We start from the raw sequence: 18,137 nt of genomic DNA, 5'->3' as shown, positions 1-18,137 counted from the left end.
AACATTCGCAGAGTACGACCCTGCCTCACGCAGGAAGCGGCGCAGGTCCTAATCCAGGCACTTGTCATCTCCCGTCTGGATTACTGCAACTCGCTGTTGGCTGGGCTCCCTGCCTGTGCCATTAAACCCCTACAACTCATCCAGAACGCCGCAGCCCGTCTGGTGTTCAACTTTCCCAAGTTCTCTCACGTCACCCCGCTCCTCCGCTCTCTCCACTGGCTTCCAGTTGAAGCTCGCATCCGCTACAAGACCATGGTGCTTGCCTACGGAGCTGTGAGGGGAACGGCACCTCCGTACCTTCAGGCTCTGATCAGGCCCTACACCCAAACAAGGGCACTGCGTTCATCCACCTCTGGCCTGCTCGCCTCCCTACCTCTGAGGAAGTACAGTTCCCGCTCAGCCCAGTCAAAACTGTTCGCTGCTCTGGCACCCCAATGGTGGAACAAACTCCCTCACGACGCCAGGTCAGCGGAGTCAATCACCACCTTCCGGAGACACCTGAAACCCCACCTCTTTAAGGAATACCTAGGATAGGATAAAGTAATCCTTCTAACCCCCCCCCCCCCCCCCCTTAAAAGAGTTAGATGCACTATTGTAAAGTGGTTGTTCCACTGGATATCATAAGGTGAATGCACCAATTTGTAAGTCGCTCTGGATAAGAGCGTCTGCTAAATGACTTAAATGTAAATGTAATGTAAATGTATTCGGTGCATGTTAAAAATGTCATTTGATGTGATTGGATTTGAAGGAGTGGAAATTTAGCTAAACAGGTTCTGGATTTCAGGCTAGGTGGGTGCTACACAGTGGTGTAAAGTACTTAAGTAAAAATACTTTAAAGTACTAAAGTAGTTTTTTAGGGTATATGTAATTTACTTTACTATTTATATTTTTCAATACTTTTACTTCACTATATTCCTAAAGAAAATAATGTACTTTTTACTCCATACATTTTCTCTGACACCCAAAAGTACTCCTTACATTTTGAATGCTTAGCAGGACAGGAAAATGGTCCTATTCACACACTTATCAAAAGAAAATACCAAATACTTTTAGACTTTTACTCAAGTACCATTTTACTGGGTGACTCACTTTTACTTGAGTCATTTTCTATTAAGGTATCTTGACTTTTACTCAAGCATGACAACTGGGTACCTTTCCCACCACTGGTGCTACAAATCAGAGGTGAAAGTAGTGACTTAACCCCCTTATGAAGTGAAGGTCTATGAGAGTTCTCTCTCTTCCATGTATTATGTCTGTCTGAAACAGTGAGTGGGAGAAGACTGGACAGGCTGTCACACTTGCACCATCCCTCAAAGATGGAAGGAAAATAAATCAGGCGAGACTTTTTCCGCCATTTTCTTGTTTATCTTCAAGATCACTTTCTGAAGGCAGGGTGACTTGTTCCATTACATCTTAAAAACGATAAAACCTTGGATGTCGTTTTTTTTGTCATGATTTTCAAAATATATATAGTGTAGCAAAGTTCCGGTGTGAAGTTTAATAAAAAATAAATAAAAGACATTGAGTTGGGTGAACACCTGCTAAGTATTGTATCAATATCAAGGGGACATTACATATCAGTTCCTATACCATGCTGAATTATGACAAACCAGGGGCTTATAGAGGAAAGCACATTACACATTTAGATAGAAAGGGTATGGTGCAGAACTAACATGCTTCTCTTGTTAGTCAACTAAAGCATCATGTGAGCTCTATACGTTACATTTCTACGTACTGAATAAGCCCCGGGAAAAACCTCACAATAAAATCTACTTCCAGGTCAAGGGTGGGTAACTTCCTTTTCCGTGAACCGACAACTCAGAATCTCTTGGCTTTCAAGCAGATGGCTGTACACAACCAGAGGTTCAATGTGGTGGTGGAGCCTTCAAAAGGTAGGCATCATCAAGCAATATGCATTTACACATTTCTACAAATACAGTTCATATAAAAGGAGGTGATGAGATGCTCTTGCTTGTGGGTTGAGAGGTTCATTGATGTGCTGTTTGCCAGTTGCTGTTGTCCAGTCTAGGGCCAGAGTTACAGCATTAAAGTCTTAGCAGTGGACTGTACCAGGTAGTCACAGCCCAGGTGAGGCGAGTGCTTACGTGATATGGTGAATAACGTTACATCGTGCATTCCAACAATCCATTTGATCACTTAGCCAGTTTCACTAGAAGCAGCTCTCCGTAAAGCCTAAAATACAGACCTGTTTTGTGCTAACATTCCACCCCTTGTACTCTGCGTCATATAACCTACATACCATGACAAGGAGTGGAATGTTAGCACAAACAGGTCTCTGTTGGTATCCTGGTTAGCTCTTTATGTGATGTTATCAACATGTCACAATAACTAGCCTTCCGGGGGGGGGGGGGGGGGGGGGTAACGGATGGCATCCCCAACTGGAGGCATATGAGGTCAAGAGGCCACTGTGTTGGTGCCATGCCATAACAATAGTAGCTAGAGATGGGTACAGCAGTTTTAATCTCCTTGTTTGGCAGAGGGAGAGGAACAGCAGCGTGGAGAAAATGCAGAGAGTGAATACCGCACCATAGCGTGGCTATCTTTCGTCTGTATGTGTCCAACTTAAAAATGTAGTTAGCTCGGATGGGTAAATTCATGCCTATAGAAACTAAACTTACCTTTCAAAACCTGATGCAACATCCAAAATGTTCATTCACCCAGGCCGATTGCAGTGGTCGTCTCAAACCTCTACGGTTGGATATAATAACACAATGCTTTTCATGACTCCAACACGTAGGGGGAATAATACCAAATAATAAAAAGGTACTGTTTAAGTCTAGACATGACCTGATATGTGTTAGGTCCTCCTGCTGCCTAGTCTCTTAAAGACATTGACTGACCCTACGTCCATCTGAGCCCCAAAACTCTCCCCTCCTCCAGCCCTGGTGCTGCTGGTGACCTTGGGGCTAGCCAGGGCCAGGCCTGGTCGGGCCTTATTTCTGGTGCTGGTCACCCGGCTGTCCTGGGTGTCGGCAGGCGGTGGGGAGGCAGGGGGCTTGCCCAGTCTCTGAAGCACGCTGAGCTTGGCAGGGGGGAGGCCATCGGGGGAGGAAGAGGAGGAGGAGGGAGAATCAGTGGGGGGGAGTTTGAATTTCCCTCCCAGGCGGCGGAGGGTGGTGGGGGCCAGCTTGGGGGCCCCAGGCTCTTTCTTCTGGGAGGGTGGGAGTCGCTTGAGGACGCCAGCGTACTGTAGGACCGAACCCTCTCCGTCACTATCATCCTCCTCCTCCTCCTCTTCCACTCCGTCTACATCAACCCTTCCTGCTGTTCCCTGCTCCTCCTCCGCTCCGTCTGCTCGGCCCAGACGACTGAACACACCCGTGGGCTGGAGAGAAACGGGCCATGAGAGCAGAGAGGACATGCCCTGACTAACACTCAACGTCACTCACATAGACACACATGTAATGTGTCAAAATAGAGGGCTCACCTTGCTGCTACCCGTGGTGGTATCTGCCTTGGACTCGGCTCCCAGTCGCTCAAACACAGACATCCGCTTGTTCCCTTTTTATAGGTAAGAGAAACAGAGTTAAAAAGATAAATATACTGTCAAACACAGAAATTGAAAGAGACACATAGAAAGGGTGGAATGGTGTGTGTTGGGGGGGGGGGGGTTCTAGTTGGGGATAGGGGTCATCTTTATCATGGTAAGTAATAAAGACATTCCAAGAACCATTTCCTTTAGATGCGGCAGTCCATAATATTAGTGGGATGAGCGTTAAAGGGCGTTGAATGATTAGTTTCCTTGGTTCACCCTGGCCAGAAACCGAGGCCCTACCTTTCTTGGCCTGCTGGGCCAGGATTCGGGCGGTGCGTGCCGTGGTGCCTTTGGGCATGTTGATGATGTACTTGCCTTCCATCTCTGCAGTCACGCGCCGACGCTTCACCGGCAGACCGTTCCCCTCGTCAGCAGGCCGGCTCAGCACTGGGAAAAAGAGAGATAGGATGGAGAGAGAGAGAGAAGGTGGAAAGAGGTAGACAAGAAAAATAATGAGATATTGTGGGATGGAGACGGCGAGAGTCAGTGTGACATCTATGCTAGGGAGATGTTGCCTCCTGCTACGGCAGATAGAGTGAGAAGGCCAGTCCACACAGAGGGTGGAACAGGGGGGTAGCTACCTGCTTTGCCACTCTTGGCCTGTTTGTTGGACACTGTCACAGAGATTGCCCGGTTGTCAGGGTGATGGGCTGGTGTGCTTGGCGGTGAGTCGCGGCTTAAGGCGTTGGCAATCATACGTGTGGCGGCTGCAGAGAAACAAGAGGATTAGAAACATATGGTGAGGATTCTGGCACAGAATGGCTCCCGTGCATTACCCAAGAGGGTGACGCTACTCATTGGCGGTGGAAGGGGTGACTTATCGTCCTACACTGTTAAGCACGTTGAAAAAGGCGATACATAAAAGGAAAATCACTGGTATGAAATTCTTAACGGTTCATTGTTTTGAATCAAAATACTCACGGGTGTTGGCAGTTCTTCGGAGTTCGGTCTGAACGCTGGACTGTCCTGAGGTTATGGCCTGTGTGGCCATTTTGCACATGTCCTGGAGAGGGGAAGGGGAGGTGGGAGAGAGGCAGCATTGGAGTAACTGCTGTCAGAACAGCATTAAAAACAGCAAGTCTTCTGGCAAAGCACCATATCTCTCTCGCATGACTTGTAGTGCTGCATTGGAGGAAGTGCTCCCAACATGTGCTCGAAAAGCTCTTTAAATGAATGATGCAACGGGAAGTGATTCTATCTTTCCGCCCATCATTTCACTAGACCGGTGGTCTACCAGCCTGTCGATCACGATAGACTGGTCGATCATGCTCTACACAAGCCGTCTCCTTACCTGTCGGTAGACCTGTTTGGCGTGTTTGAGGATGGCAATAATGTCACCGATGACAGTGATGCCCAGGTCCATCATGATCTCCTTACTGAGGTCCATCAGCATGTTCTTCTGGACCCTGCAGAGAGTGAGAGAGAAGGGGGTGGGATTGCGAGAGAAAAGAGAGATATTTCATTCCTACTAACAGAAGAATGGCTGAGAATTTATTCGAAATTAATGGAAATTATTCATGACTTCGATACCAAATTGTTTACATTCTACATTTACATTTTAGTCATTTAGCAGACGCTCGTATCCAGAGTCCAGAAGTGAGTGCATACATTTTCCAGGGATGCAAACCGATGAGTGCAGAAAAGGTGACACTTTCTTTTTGCACTGAAACATGCAACAACAAAAAAATCTCTGCTAGGGGGGAAATACAGGTTTGAACTAATTAAACAACAGCCACACGGAAAGGGTCATTTATTATATATTTTTTATCTGTAAAATAAAATAATATTTATATACAATTAGAGGCTATTTGTGCAGTAATTACATTGAACTTGGTGCAGTCTGTTGGTCCTTTTCTCATCACTCTAATATCTCTGTCACGCCCACAACAGTTTACAGATTTTGAACTTGAGTAATGCGCGCGCCGCGAGTCTTTCACCGTCTGTGTGAGCTGTGTTGCTCACCAACGTTAGTCGACATGAATAAAAAACAAGCAAACGTCGATATCTTTGGAAGGGCTAAGGAAGATAAAAGGCCCAAAGGGGCATATTTGACATGTTCCAGATATTAGCGGGATTTTGGGAGAGACAGACTGGGCCGTCTTTCTCCCAGCTGTTGCGCGATCCCCCAGCTTCACCGTCAATGGAGTTCGAGCGTTACTTCCCAACCGCCAAAGACCCACGAAGTGCAAAGGAATGGATCCGCGACCCATTTGTGAATGTCCCAGGTGAATCGTCCATGTCTGTGCAAGAAGAAGATCAACTCCTTGAGGATGCAAATGACGGTGGCCTTAAAAGTATGTTTGACATTACTTAATCTCTGCCGACCTTCTGGATTAAAATCAAGGCTGCTTTTCCTGAGCCACAAAAGCACCGAAAACGTTGCTTCCATTTCCAACATCCTACCTCTGTGAAGCGGTGTTTTCCACAATGACCGCAACAAAAAACAAATTACGGAGGAGACTGGACATAAGGAACAAGGGTGTCACTGTCTCCCATCACCCCTAGATGGGACCTTATTGTTGCCGGGAAACAAGCTCAGGGCTCCCACTGATTCACATAATTTCAGGCAGAGTACACCTGGCATACCCCTTTTTATCCACTGTATTGAAAGAGGGAACGTGTGTGGTTTTTCTTTCACATCTATTGGCATAAGCCAGGCCCAGCTACACTTGATCAGTGTAGCTGGGTCACTAACGTTAGCTCATCTGATATTGTAACGTTAGTTAGCTAGCTAACTGTGACTTTATTAACCAGCTAACTTTCAAACAATAAACACAATTATTTGATCAGCTAAATTGGCTATTGTTGCTTAACTTTTCTCTGGCTAGCTAACGGAGAATTCGATCCAGCTACGATAGCAAGATACTTAACAATACTTGTTCCACCACAATTTCTCCCTCACCTCAAACTTTCCAAATGCCAGTTGTTTTTCGGTTACAGCTCATGAAGTACGCTTCATCACCTTCTCACCCCCGTCTCCGTGGTCAGGCTTCTCGCCTACCTCTTCGTTATCGTTCAGGGACGCGCTGCTGTAACTGGCAAACTGCCTTTGCGCCCTACTGCTGTCTTTCCAGAGTGCGCGCTGATTCTGTAACTAGCAAATTGGTTGTCTTTTCTCTCTTCAGTCGCGTGCTGCATTCTGTTATGTGAACGATTGCTGCTGCCCCCCCCCCCACCCACCCAACCTTTCTCATCGGATCTACACGATTCACTTAGGTCACATATTTTGGATTCAAAATGGCAAATTTCGCCAAAAGGTGACTAGTTTGCATCCCTGATTTTCATATTTCTTCATTCTGGTCCCCCATGCTCTACCAAATGAGCCACACGGGACCAATAATCAAATGAAAATGTCTGACAATCTTTCATTTTGTGGTGAACTGTTCCAGGCCAAGGAGTGAAGACAGCCTTAATTACCTGTTGTCCACAAAAGACACAGCATAGTTGACAGCCAGACCAGCAGGTATCCCAGCATCTTTGAAGAACTGGATCCATTCCGAGGTGGCTGAAAAGGCAGAGGGAGGAGCGTTAAAAACAGCTCAAGTAGCTGATAAAAACAAACATCTTGACTTTAATTGCTGAAGTGTTTACAAGTATATTTTAAGAGCTATATTACAAAAGTGATGGTCTTAAAACGTATTTTGACAAACGTATTTTTCAATTGCAATACTAAAAGCCATAATTTATTGACCTTCAAACTTAAAATTCAAAGCCATCTGATTAGGCTATATCCATATAATGAGCTCCAATGGAACATGCCAAGTGGAAACCCTGGGGACAGGACAGCATGCTGAAGTCAGACAACACATGCTCGACCAGCCAGCTAGGTGTTATTTATAAAACCATGATGGATCGCCTTGTGGTGACAGCGAAATTCCACTGGGGTTCATAGACACATTTGATATTGCCAGTGTTTCCACCAGAACGATAATTTTGCCGTCAAAGCGGATCAGTGATGTGTAAAGGACTTCATTTTACAGTATCAGGCAAAATAAAAGTGTAATTAAACTGAGTGGTCTCTGGTTAGCTAACTAGAGGGAGACAACAGGCAGCTGAAGTCAGTCCCAACATTAGCTAAAGGGCTTTGGTTGCAGTGTGTGGGCTACTCGTCGCGAACATATAAAATAACTTGCTAACTAAACTAGTTAACCAACCGTTCTGTCTAGGTTTAATTTCACCATGGCCTGCACGAAACGTATGATAATGAAACAAGGCGACCTTTCGGTAACACTAGTTGTTAGACTAGCGATCTACCTCCCCTCCATCACGCTAATGTTAGAACGCTACATGTGTAGTTGTGGACTAGCTACTAGTTGACTTGCTAGCTAGCCAATTTAACAGTAGCTAACGTTCATGTGAATGAAAATGTTAGGTACGAAGTTGTGGTCAATCTAGCTATCAGTCAACTCGATGGAGCCAATGATAAACTAGTCATCAGTCCCACTTTTGTTTGTGGTAAAAAAAAATGTAACCACAAACAAGAATGATGCACAACCAATGTTGAATAGCTAACGTTATCTAGCTAGCTAAACGGCTAAAGTTAGCTACTACATTCTAGTCGGCACTTGAGACCTACACACTATGCTAGCTAGACATACAGAAACCAGTTTCTCTACATTCCGAAAAATAAATATCCTTAATCAGTATTCTAAGAATAATTGATAACAAATATTTTTGGAGTCTTTTTAAGCGATTTTCCACGTTATCTGGGCCCTTTTATATCACTCACCTGTTGTTACGGACGCCATGTTTACAGAAGAACAGCTGCATCCAGGAGACAGCGCCGTTCGTGACGTAATTTCCGTTGCGTTTCTGAAGTGGCATATTTTCACCACCAGAGTGCAGTGTAAGCCTTCAATCTACTGCCATAAATTGTCGTTTGGAGACATTTCAGTGACATTACATTTTATGATAGAGGTGAGGAATGGGGCCACACCAGTGGAGGCTGGTGGGAGGAACTTTAGGAGGAGGGGCTCATTGTATTGGCTGGAATGGAATAAATGGAACCGTATCAAACAGATCAAACATGTGGAAACCACGTTTGACTCCGTTCCATCTATTCAATTCCAGCCTCTACAATTAGCCCATCCTCCTATAGCTCCTCCCACCAGCCTCCACTGGGCCACACACACACAACACAACAAATCACCTTGACAATATGTTGCTGTTTATTGAATGCCATTTTCTCGACAAAGATTTGGACGGTAATATAAACAGTTACGGAGGGGATAGCTCACTCAGCTTTCAGTCTATCAACAACAACGATGAGTAAAGCCCCCCCCCCCCCCCATCCGTCAAGTAAAATAAGAGAGAATGGAGGAAAGGAGTTAGAATGGGGTGGACAGAGAGAGAGAGAGAGAAAGAAATATGACAGGTGTACTGTCATAACATCTGGTCCATTTGAAAAAGATGGACAGTACTGTATAATATAATCAGAGGTTAAATTGATTCATTCAGAAATAGATTATTATTAAGGTTATTGAGTATTACATTTCATCAATTATTATACTTATTTTATGCATTGAACAAGGACAAGTGTGTAGTTATCAACGCACCATCATTAGATCGATCAGTTGAGTAAAAGTGTTTGTACCACTGATGCAGCACCCTCTCAATATCCTCCATTTAGTTTTGGGCCTCAGCTGTTACAAATAGTCTCAATGTCTCGAGTATAAAGTCCATTTTCATTGGTCACTGCTGATCACAACAATGCAACCGTTGCTTCACAGAAAAAGACAAACATATGTTTACATATACAGTCGGATTATTATAATTTTTTTCTAGAGAAGGCATTCGAGGAAAAGACGAAGGTTCTATTGAAGGAAATAACAGAAATAAGGCATCAAAGGAAAATGCTAAGAAATTGAGTGTTTTGAAATATTTCTTTTAAGATTCTTATATTTATAATCAAGGTCCACCCCTCAACCTCCACTCAATTAGGTCAAGACCTCTTGGCCCAAACATAGATACAGGGCTATGTGAATGAAAGATCACGGTACAGTTTATAACAGGGGTTGAAAATCACAGCAATACATGATCACACTGGACACATAGCGTAGCAGAAAGAGAGTGCCAGGAGATTTCTAGCACTGTGTAAATGAAGTTCTTCAGATGATTTGCTACATGTCTATCTCAGACGATATGAGTGCTGCATCTCAAAGTGTCAATTTCGATACATAACATGGTAAGTTTGCAACTCATGGGAAAATAAATCATTTGTCATTCACAAAAATGGTAAAAGACCTCTTGTCTGTTCCAGTCAGTCTTGTATCAGGTATTTGTATGAAGGCAGGTCCACTGCTACAACAAAGGTACTGAGTTTATTTAATCATTTCTACATGTGTCCATGGCCCATCTCTACTTGGATTGTTAGAAAAATAACTTCCAAAATGACTTATCCTCTCAGTTCTCTCCCTCAATCCTCCTCTCTATTTCTCTGTCTTTACCTTTCGGTCTCTCTGTCTCTCTCTGTCTCTAGGCCTCCAGTGATGGTGTGAATAAACAAATCACACTAGGGAGGTGGTGTGAAGGCAGTATTGGCCACCAGCCTGGACACTGCAGAAAATGCCATTTCCGGAGATGAGAGAAGGGTAGAAGAGAAGGGGGGTTGACAGTGAGCAAGCATCTGCAGTGCGGACAGACACTATCTCTCTCTCTCTCTGTGTGGTCTATATAAAGGACACCTTAGATGGTACAGATTAGAAAATGAGACGTATGTGAACTGGACCTAATTTCCTGATTTGTCCAGTGCTGACATAAGTGTGTATTCTTCTTCCTAACCGGGTTCCAAGGTAAGACAAAAATGACATCACATTCTCTGAGAGAATGCATGGTTGGGATTCAAGAAATCAACGCGACACGGTTTTAGGGTGTGAAATAAGAAGAATATCATCGGCATGAATATTCAAACATGCTCTCGTTCAGTGAAAGAACCATGGGATTGTTGTTTTTGTCCAAGTCTGGAGACTCTGTGAGCGCTTTTGATGGAACAGGACCCATGGACCTCATCACTGATAAGACTTGTTGTAAGTGAACCTGCCAGAACAGGATTATACTGTGATAAGTTCATCTGATTTACGACAGGTAGCTCCACAAAACCGTTCTGTACACGTGCCACCTATCAGTATAAACCCCTTTCACACATCATCAACAATGCCATGGTAGGTTCATGGAAGGAAATGAAAAGGCAATGACGTTCGTCATTCAAAAAGGGCGTATGAGGCCTGTCCCTTGTCTTACCAGTTGAAGCCTGGCACGTTAGTTATTTTGGAGGGGCCCTCTTTTGAATTCACAACTAAGACTTTAGCCCATCTAATGATAAGCCAAACATATTTTTTCCCCTATCACACCTCCATTGATATTTCAACAATAACTACTATGAGGTGAATATTTTTAAAGAGAGCAACTCTCAAAAAGCTCTCCAAAAATGTCTGTTGATTGAAATACATAACTATTTTATTGAACAAGAATGCACACTAGACTCTAACAGACTTCTCAACAAAAACATTCAATTGAAAATGATTTGCATCATTAATACTTTAATATGTATTTTGACATTCAATTCATATTAGTTTCCTCATTTTGGGTCCGAAGGGGACTAAGTGGTGACATTAAGCTTTGGCGGTGTAGGCATTGGGACTGACCTCACAGAGAAAAACAAACAGGCAAAGGCAATAGCACCACCTCAATAATCTCATCATACTGACGAGCTGCAATACATGCCGTATCACGTGTTAGATATAGTTATCCTGAATAATGTGCTTTATATATAAAACATGAGCACAGGCAGTGATAATGTGCGTCATATTGAGGGAATGGTTAAGTACGGTAGTTTATTATAATTATTTTGTTCTTTTAGAAAAATATCAATTTTAAAACCAGCCTCAACAACCCCCTCTGTTTCTTCATTGACAAAAATATCCCATTTTTATATTTTCAAACATTCATACTTTACAATCATTGTACATACACTTAAATATACACATCTTCTGTATGTATATGCATATGCTTTTAAGTATACTTTTGACACATTAAAAAAAATATATAGTGCACATGCCTCTGAAGTTGCCAAACCTAATATAAAAAATCAAATAATAACACAATGCAATAATAATAGTAACATTAAGGGGAAAACCTCCCCTGAAAGAACAAAAATGTCCGGCAGTGGCGACACAGGTTAGAGCGGAGGACAAAGCAACAACAAAAAAATACATAAAACATAACAAATGTCACTTGAAAATAAAAGGAACAAATTCACAGGCAAATGAAGAACACATACTCATAAACACCCCCTCCTCTTGTCTCCTCTGTGTGTCCGGCTCTGTATTGTGCTCTAACATCGTGTCAACCTCAATCAAGAAATAAATAAGCGGGCCAAGTGACTCAGAGTGAGGTACACTCACAATAAATGCCCCTCCCACTAGGAGAGGAACAGAGGCCACTCATCCCAATGTTCAGAGGTTGGTTGAATATTCCTTTAAAGTATCTTTTTAAAAACAATGGTTCACATCTGATACCAATAGACTCATGTCTGACAAAAGCTCTTTAACAAAAGGACATACATCTCTCAATGTTTTTTTTTCTCATTACATTTTCTCTGTCAAAGGTAAGACTTAAAAACAACAACAGAAAATACTTGGGGGGAAGAACATTGTACACAATAGTATCAGTAACGAATGGAGGACAATTCAGATGCTTGAACGCGACGGTATGAGTATTTGTGTGGACCCAGGATGAAGAGACTTTGCAGTATGGCGGTGGTACTATGCCGGTAAGAGGTAACCCATCCACACAGTTGGCAAGAGCTGGATTTGTTTTGGCTTTTTAAAATTCAATTTAGGCTTAAGAGTACAGGGGGCTCATCCTCTGTCTCTGCCAAAGTTGCAGCTCTCCCTCTAGACCTCTACCTCGGCTAAAGCCTCTTCTCTCACTCTCCTGCCGTCCTCATCTCACCAGCACAACACAAGTCTCATTTCATCTCCATCGTTTCAACATCCAACAATGGCTCAGGAGAAGAATGAAAAGAGTGACAACCCTTTTGCATTTGTGTCCATCCTATTTTGTGTCTTTTCAATGTGTGTTTTTTTTGCTTTTGTTTTTTTTAAAGGTCTACTTTGAGCGAAACACTCCAGGGCTCCTCAGTGGGGGGTGCGTCCGTGTCCATGTGGGGGGACGTGTGAGGTGGGCCGGCGCTCAGTCAAGGTCCCAGGGTCTGGAAGGGCTCGGCGTGCTCTCAGGGTTCGAAGACTTCAAAGAAACAGAGAGAGGGAGAGACAGAGGAGAGAAACAAAGATGGAGAGATGGACGAAGAGTAGACGGCAGGATAAAAAGAGAAAGCGCCAAATAGCTGGAGGCTGTGACGCCCTCCCCTTTCCAAGTCACAACTAATGACGAAGAAGCAAGAGGAACCGAGAGGATGAGGAAGGCGGGAGGGGAGAGCAAGAGCTCAGCAGTCTGGCCTCACAAAAGAAGACCCAAACCTAAGTCCTTCTTCCCTATTTCTGCTTGCACAAATACATTCAGCATGAAGAGAGGGATGAAGAAGATGAGAGCAGGAGCAGTGACAGAGGGATGACCGACAGAGGGAACGAAGGGGAGGATAAGTGTGCTTGTGGGATCGCAGGTGAGCATGTTGCTATTTACTGTGTGCACTGTACGTACACGTCACAAGACGTTGAAAGATTCATTGTGAATTAAGCCGGGTATGATGTCAGAGGATGTTTCACAGATCAACTGACAACTCAGAGCCCAGAGTTTTAGACTCAATTTGAATTCACTTTAAATACTTGATTTAGTTACGTTTGGTTTCCTCATAAGGACAACGGTGTGCACTGAATGCTATGTGGTCAAACTTTGCTTGATGTCATGTTTACTTGGTCTGAATGTGTGTGAGTTTGTATGGCTCATTACATAATGTATGTTTATCCATGTTGTTGACCTCGTCTACCATGAGCAACTGTTTTTTGCCGTATATAAGTGATTGACATAGGGGCGTGTGTGTGTGTGCGTGTGGTGTGTGTGTGTGTCTGTCGGTCAGTCAGAGCGCGAGCAGCGAGGGCGAGTTCAGGGAATCAGAGGACTGCTCGCTGCTGCTGTTTCTCTGGTTAGCGCTGACCCCGCAGGCTCCCTCTGGGTAGCTGAACACAAATGAAGATGTGTATGAAGGGTTGTAGCTGCCAGCGGCCGCGCCATCATGGTGACCACCACCCCCACCGTCGGCCACCAGGCACGGCCCACCCGGCGCAGGCTCGCTTGAGCCATAGAAAGAACTAGAAAACGCTACCTCCTGCATCATCCCCGGCTGCGGTTGAACCTGTTGCTGCTGTTGAACCTGCTGCTGTTGTTGCTGCTGCTGAACCTGCTGCTGTTGATGCTGTGAAGTAGAAGGCTGTGAGGTGTAGGCAGGAGGCAGGTAGAAAGTGTCCTCCACAGTCAAGCCCACGATGGAGACGGGAGCCTGTTGGGGCAGTGGGGGCTGATGCTGGAGCTGTGTGGAGCATGAGGCCTGCTGCTCCTGGTAGGGGATCTTGCAGCTGGGCTGGTGAGCCACCAGGACAAACTCCAGGCGCTCCTTCTCCTTCTGCAGCTCAGAGATCTCAGCCTCCAGCTCAGACTTCTCCTCCTCCAGGATGTCGGTCTCCTGTGGAGGGAGGGAGGAAAGGCGAGAGATAGAGGGTTAGACTATACAGCTGTTTGAATTCTATGTCTATGGAGGTGGATGCATGGCTATCTTTCTAGATATAGATGGGCCTACATGTTTCCTCCTTGAAATAGATAGCATAGCCTATGCTAGGACTGGCAAATGAGACTATAACAACTCTAGGCACAATAGACTGTAACAAGCACTATAATCATCTTTTCTCACTTCAACTTCTGTTAATAACCAGCCACTTAAATAACATTGTGTTCCTATTACTCACATACACAGTCATTACCATAAGCCTAGTAATGTAGCGTAACACACTGTATATAATTATTGCCATAAGTCATTTTGACAGTAAGAACCCCAGCCAAGCTCACCCCTTGCAGTCTGTCAGTGAGTTCGCGCCGGCGGTTTCGGCATTTGGCGGCTGCCAGCTTGTTCCTCTCGCGTCGAACACGCCTCTTCTCTTGCTCCTCTGGAGTGAACTGGAGGAAAAGAATAAGGAGAGATTAAAACAAACCCAAACTTTGCCTTTATCTCGCTAGCTTAGAATAACAGATATATAGATGTCTCATCAAATACAGTATCATTAAAAAATGTGGTGAATGTGTTAACCCTTGCTGTCTATCCATTTGACATATAAAGATTGACACACGGGGCATACACACACACTTACAAACACACCAACATCTCCATCGTCACTCACAGACTCGTCTCGTACACGGCGACTACGGGTCCTAGACTGGCGGATGGGGCCCGGGGCTGGCCCCGGGGTCTCAGAGCCTGCGGGAGTAAAACCTGAGCCAGAGGAATAACTGGGCCCTGGCAGATCATAAGGGTCTACCAGGGACACAGACTGGGTCATAGTAGAGGTTCCCGTCTCACTCTGGCCAGAGGCCTGGGACGAGATGAGAGTTGGCTGCACCATCCACTGCAGGTCCTGGCTGCTGGTGATGGCTGTGACTGTGGGCACAAAGGAGCCTGGCATGTCTACTCCTCCACTGCTGCCCCCAGAACCACTGCCTACCCCTTCCCCGCCTCCAGCAGACACACAATCCTGGAACACACAGAGATCAAGGGGTTAGGCATGAACACAGACAGAGAAATGTGATGCTGCTATACAATGCAATGACAACAAGTGACTTGCTCTTTAAACATTGCTTTGTGAACTACTTAGATGTTGATTTCGTTAAACATAAGAGGGTAGATATCACAGCAGAAGATTGCATAGCCTTGATGTCCATAAGACACACACTTTCAGGGTACAGTTTGACGCACCCATTCTAATTACAAGTCATCTATAAACAAACGTTGAATAAAATGCCACCATTGCAAACATTTACCATGTGGATAAGAAGCTGACTGGTATAATGCATTATGATACTGTTATAAATGCATTGTATGTCCCCCTTATAATGTCTTATTATGATCTCATTATGATACTAACTTAATAACAACAATCCATTTAAATGTGTTAAAATGTAACACATGTATAACCCTTATAATAACATCATGAAGGCTCATAGAAGCTTACAATAAGTAATAAAGCATATCAGGAAATTTCACTATTATGAAATGATTGAATGCCAGTGAGAGTTGGAGTCTCCCAAAATTGCTGCAGAACATTATAAATAGATCACTGCAAGAATAGATGTAGGTGCCCAAATCTATCCTTGGCTCTCTCTGCTTTAATTAGAACTGAGACGAGCAGTGATGCCATAGTAAACTCGGAATACATTAATATTCATATCAAAGCGTGTAAGGCAAGGGGGCATGCAGCTTTGAGGAGACCGCCTAAACCAATCAACTCGCTCAAAAAAGTCCCCCTTCCTCCTCCCCCGTCACACCCCCGGCGTTCCCTTAGCAACGCAACGTAAAACTCCAAAATAGAACGCATTTACGTCACAGCGAGCCCTGAACTGGGAGCGTGGAGAGAAGCGAGCAAAGGCGGAGTATTTTTGTGCATACGTAGGAGAGTGCCAAAACGTTGTCATCCGTTGCGCGGGGCGCTGTAAACCAACCACCAAAGACAGTACACGTTGCTAGTAGCATTGGCAAAGCCTGAGTCAGAGATCATGCCGGCCGGCAAGCCTTTACTACAATAAAATTCAAGTGCCTGTAATTTTCCAGGACATTAGCAGCATATCTTTAGCATTGTTGATCCGACGTGAAAGGGAAATGTTCTTGCCATTCCCTATCATAGAACCTATGTAATAACAAGCGTATAATAATGATGATACTCAGGTTGATAAATCCAAACTCTGCATGGTAGAACTCTAATGCGACAAGGTATAACTGCACCAGCATTTGCAAATGCTACTGAACTGTAAAGCATCATATGAAATTATTCTAAACTTAACCCATATTCCTGGAATACAGCCCACGGCCACATCATCATAAACAACATAAATCAGACTTCATGCATTATTATATAAACATCTGTCAAATTAAATGTTGCCTCAATATTATAATAATAAACTTTCGGAAAGTGGGGGAAAAGGACACATAAGCTCCCTTTCTCGAATCATTGCTCAAAGTAAAGACATTTGACTTATTGGACCTACCTGTGAGGCACTGGCCGGCGGGCTCCCGAAGGAGTCCACGGAGGAAAGGTACTGAGACTCAAAAGACGGGGACGAACTTCCACGGGAGATGGTATCAAAGTCACCGGGGAACCCTTGGAACATTACCCCGGAGGAGCTGAGTGAGAAACCTACAGTTTCCGGAATGAGTGTGATGTCACCTGCCGTTCGAGCGCACACACATGGGCAAGGGGAGAGAGGGGAGACAGCTGTCAGTTTGCTGTCATTGAAATGCAATCTCATGTATCTAGGATATGGTCCGCAGTAAACATGCAGAACTAGAAACCTTGCTTTACGTGTAGCCTACATGTATATCGGAAATAACGTAATAAGAACCGTGTTGCTGCATTATCTAACATTCATGTTAAGAAAGTATTTTACCGTTAATGTATTCCTTATTGTGCTCCGGTAAGATGCTCTTGGTCTCTTTCCAAAAAAGTTGCATGAAGAAGGAAATCCAGTTCCCTGCTAAGGAAACTCCTTACGTTCCGGATTTTAAAAACTCATTGATCCAATTCAGAGTCCGCGAAAATATGTCCTTTGTCCGTTTTTCCAATGTGCAATTATAGATCCATGTAAAAGTCCACTATGGGTAAACTGATCAGCGATATAGAGTCTCAGCCCACAGAAGCGAGTCTTGTCTTATGAATGAATCCATGGAGTACGAGCGAAGCATTGTAAAGGACACGAAGTCCCGCCTCGGAGTTCCGCTGACGTACGTGCCCATTTATGGGGTTGTGTTTTTGTTTGGTATCCTTGGTAATGACGTTTAGCAAGGGATTCCCTCTCCCACAGAAATGGTACAGCAGACGAGAATAGAAAATGTTACTAACACAGCCACGAAATATTTCTAACCAATAAACAATTTCGGATAGTAAATTGAATGAAACAGCATGTTTTAGTGTGCACGTAGCCAAATTATTTATTGTAAAGCAGATGAAATGCTAATCCAAATGCACTTGTTCTTAGTATTTTGAAGGTGTCTGCTCATGTAGACTAATAATTATTTTCTAGACTCAGCAAAAAGCCTAAATATTGAAGAGTTAAGCTCCAGATCAAGTAAAACTTCGAGGGCTAGTTTGGCCCATTGCCTAATGAATATGTGCATGAATAAGACAGGCAAGATTATTAATGTACTCTGCCTCGTATATATATTATTAATATTTGCATAGGCCTAAAGAGATAAATATATAAATGAATATAGATCTTGCATGTAGGTTAGCAGATATATAGCCTAGTATATACTGTAGGCTATAGCCTAGTGACAATGAAATGGGATATTACTGAAATTACTTCTAAAGGAACATCAATGAAAAGAAGGCTATGGGACAAGCTACTTCGTACTGGCACTATTTAG

General features: G+C 44.0%; 2 protein-coding genes across 8 annotated transcripts; both read right to left on the bottom strand.

Annotated features, from left to right (window-relative positions):
* Nucleotides 1-1,343: 1,343 nt before the first annotated feature.
* c21h19orf47 (chromosome 21 C19orf47 homolog) lies at nt 1,344-8,405 on the bottom strand. Of its 5 annotated transcripts, none has more exons than XM_071356657.1 (8): nt 8,286-8,405; nt 6,974-7,061; nt 4,848-4,962; nt 4,478-4,607; nt 4,138-4,263; nt 3,797-3,943; nt 3,449-3,522; nt 1,344-3,346 (listed from the first exon to the last, which is right to left on the bottom strand). In XM_071356657.1, the coding sequence occupies exons 1-8, from the start codon at nt 8,302-8,304 to the stop codon at nt 2,819-2,821; spliced, it is 1,227 nt and encodes a 408-aa protein (XP_071212758.1). In that variant the 5' UTR covers nt 8,305-8,405; the 3' UTR covers nt 1,344-2,818. The 5 variants fall into 5 exon arrangements, with proteins under 5 accessions (XP_071212758.1, XP_071212759.1, XP_071212761.1 ...); XM_071356658.1 differs by having other exon boundaries at nt 4,478-4,604; XM_071356660.1 differs by having other exon boundaries at nt 3,872-3,943; nt 8,286-8,404.
* A 2,672-nt stretch (nt 8,406-11,077) lies between these two features.
* Nucleotides 11,078-17,428, bottom strand: LOC139547671 (protein FosB-like). 3 transcript variants are annotated; one of them, XM_071356656.1, is made up of 6 exons: nt 17,162-17,428; nt 16,763-16,941; nt 14,875-15,255; nt 14,576-14,683; nt 13,839-14,195; nt 11,078-12,802 (listed from the first exon to the last, which is right to left on the bottom strand). In XM_071356656.1, the coding sequence occupies exons 1-6, from the start codon at nt 17,223-17,225 to the stop codon at nt 12,749-12,751; spliced, it is 1,143 nt and encodes a 380-aa protein (XP_071212757.1). In that variant the 5' UTR covers nt 17,226-17,428; the 3' UTR covers nt 11,078-12,748. The 3 variants fall into 3 exon arrangements, with proteins under 3 accessions (XP_071212757.1, XP_071212755.1, XP_071212756.1); XM_071356654.1 differs by having other exon boundaries at nt 11,078-14,195; XM_071356655.1 differs by having other exon boundaries at nt 11,078-14,195; nt 14,905-15,255.
* Nucleotides 17,429-18,137: the final 709 nt, after the last annotated feature.

The sequence above is a fragment of the Salvelinus alpinus genome, chromosome 21, assembly GCF_045679555.1.
Source record: "Salvelinus alpinus chromosome 21, SLU_Salpinus.1, whole genome shotgun sequence".
Taxonomy (NCBI): Eukaryota; Metazoa; Chordata; class Actinopteri; order Salmoniformes; family Salmonidae; genus Salvelinus; species Salvelinus alpinus.
The sequence above is the reverse complement of the archived record's forward strand: the minus strand, read 5'-3'. Positions and strand labels throughout refer to the sequence as shown.

What these genes read in the sequence shown, in the direction of transcription:
- LOC139547671 (XM_071356654.1), bottom strand. Translation starts at nt 17,225, where the DNA reads ATGCAACTTTTTTGGAAAGAGACCAAGAGCATCTTACCGGAGCACAAT. An exon ending in CGCCGGCCAGTGCCTCACAG is followed by an intron (nt 15,256 to 16,762) that starts GTAGGTCCAATA and finishes TGTGTGTTCCAG; the next exon opens with GATTGTGTGTCTGCTGGAGG. An exon ending in TCACTGACAGACTGCAAGGG is followed by an intron (nt 14,196 to 14,575) that starts GTGAGCTTGGCT and finishes CTCCCTCCACAG; the next exon opens with GAGACCGACATCCTGGAGGA.
- c21h19orf47 (XM_071356657.1), bottom strand. An exon ending in GTGTCTTTTGTGGACAACAG is followed by an intron (nt 4,963 to 6,973) that starts GTAATTAAGGCT and finishes CACTCTCTGCAG; the next exon opens with GGTCCAGAAGAACATGCTGA. An exon ending in GGCCCAGCAGGCCAAGAAAG is followed by an intron (nt 3,523 to 3,796) that starts GTAGGGCCTCGG and finishes ACCTATAAAAAG; the next exon opens with GGAACAAGCGGATGTCTGTG.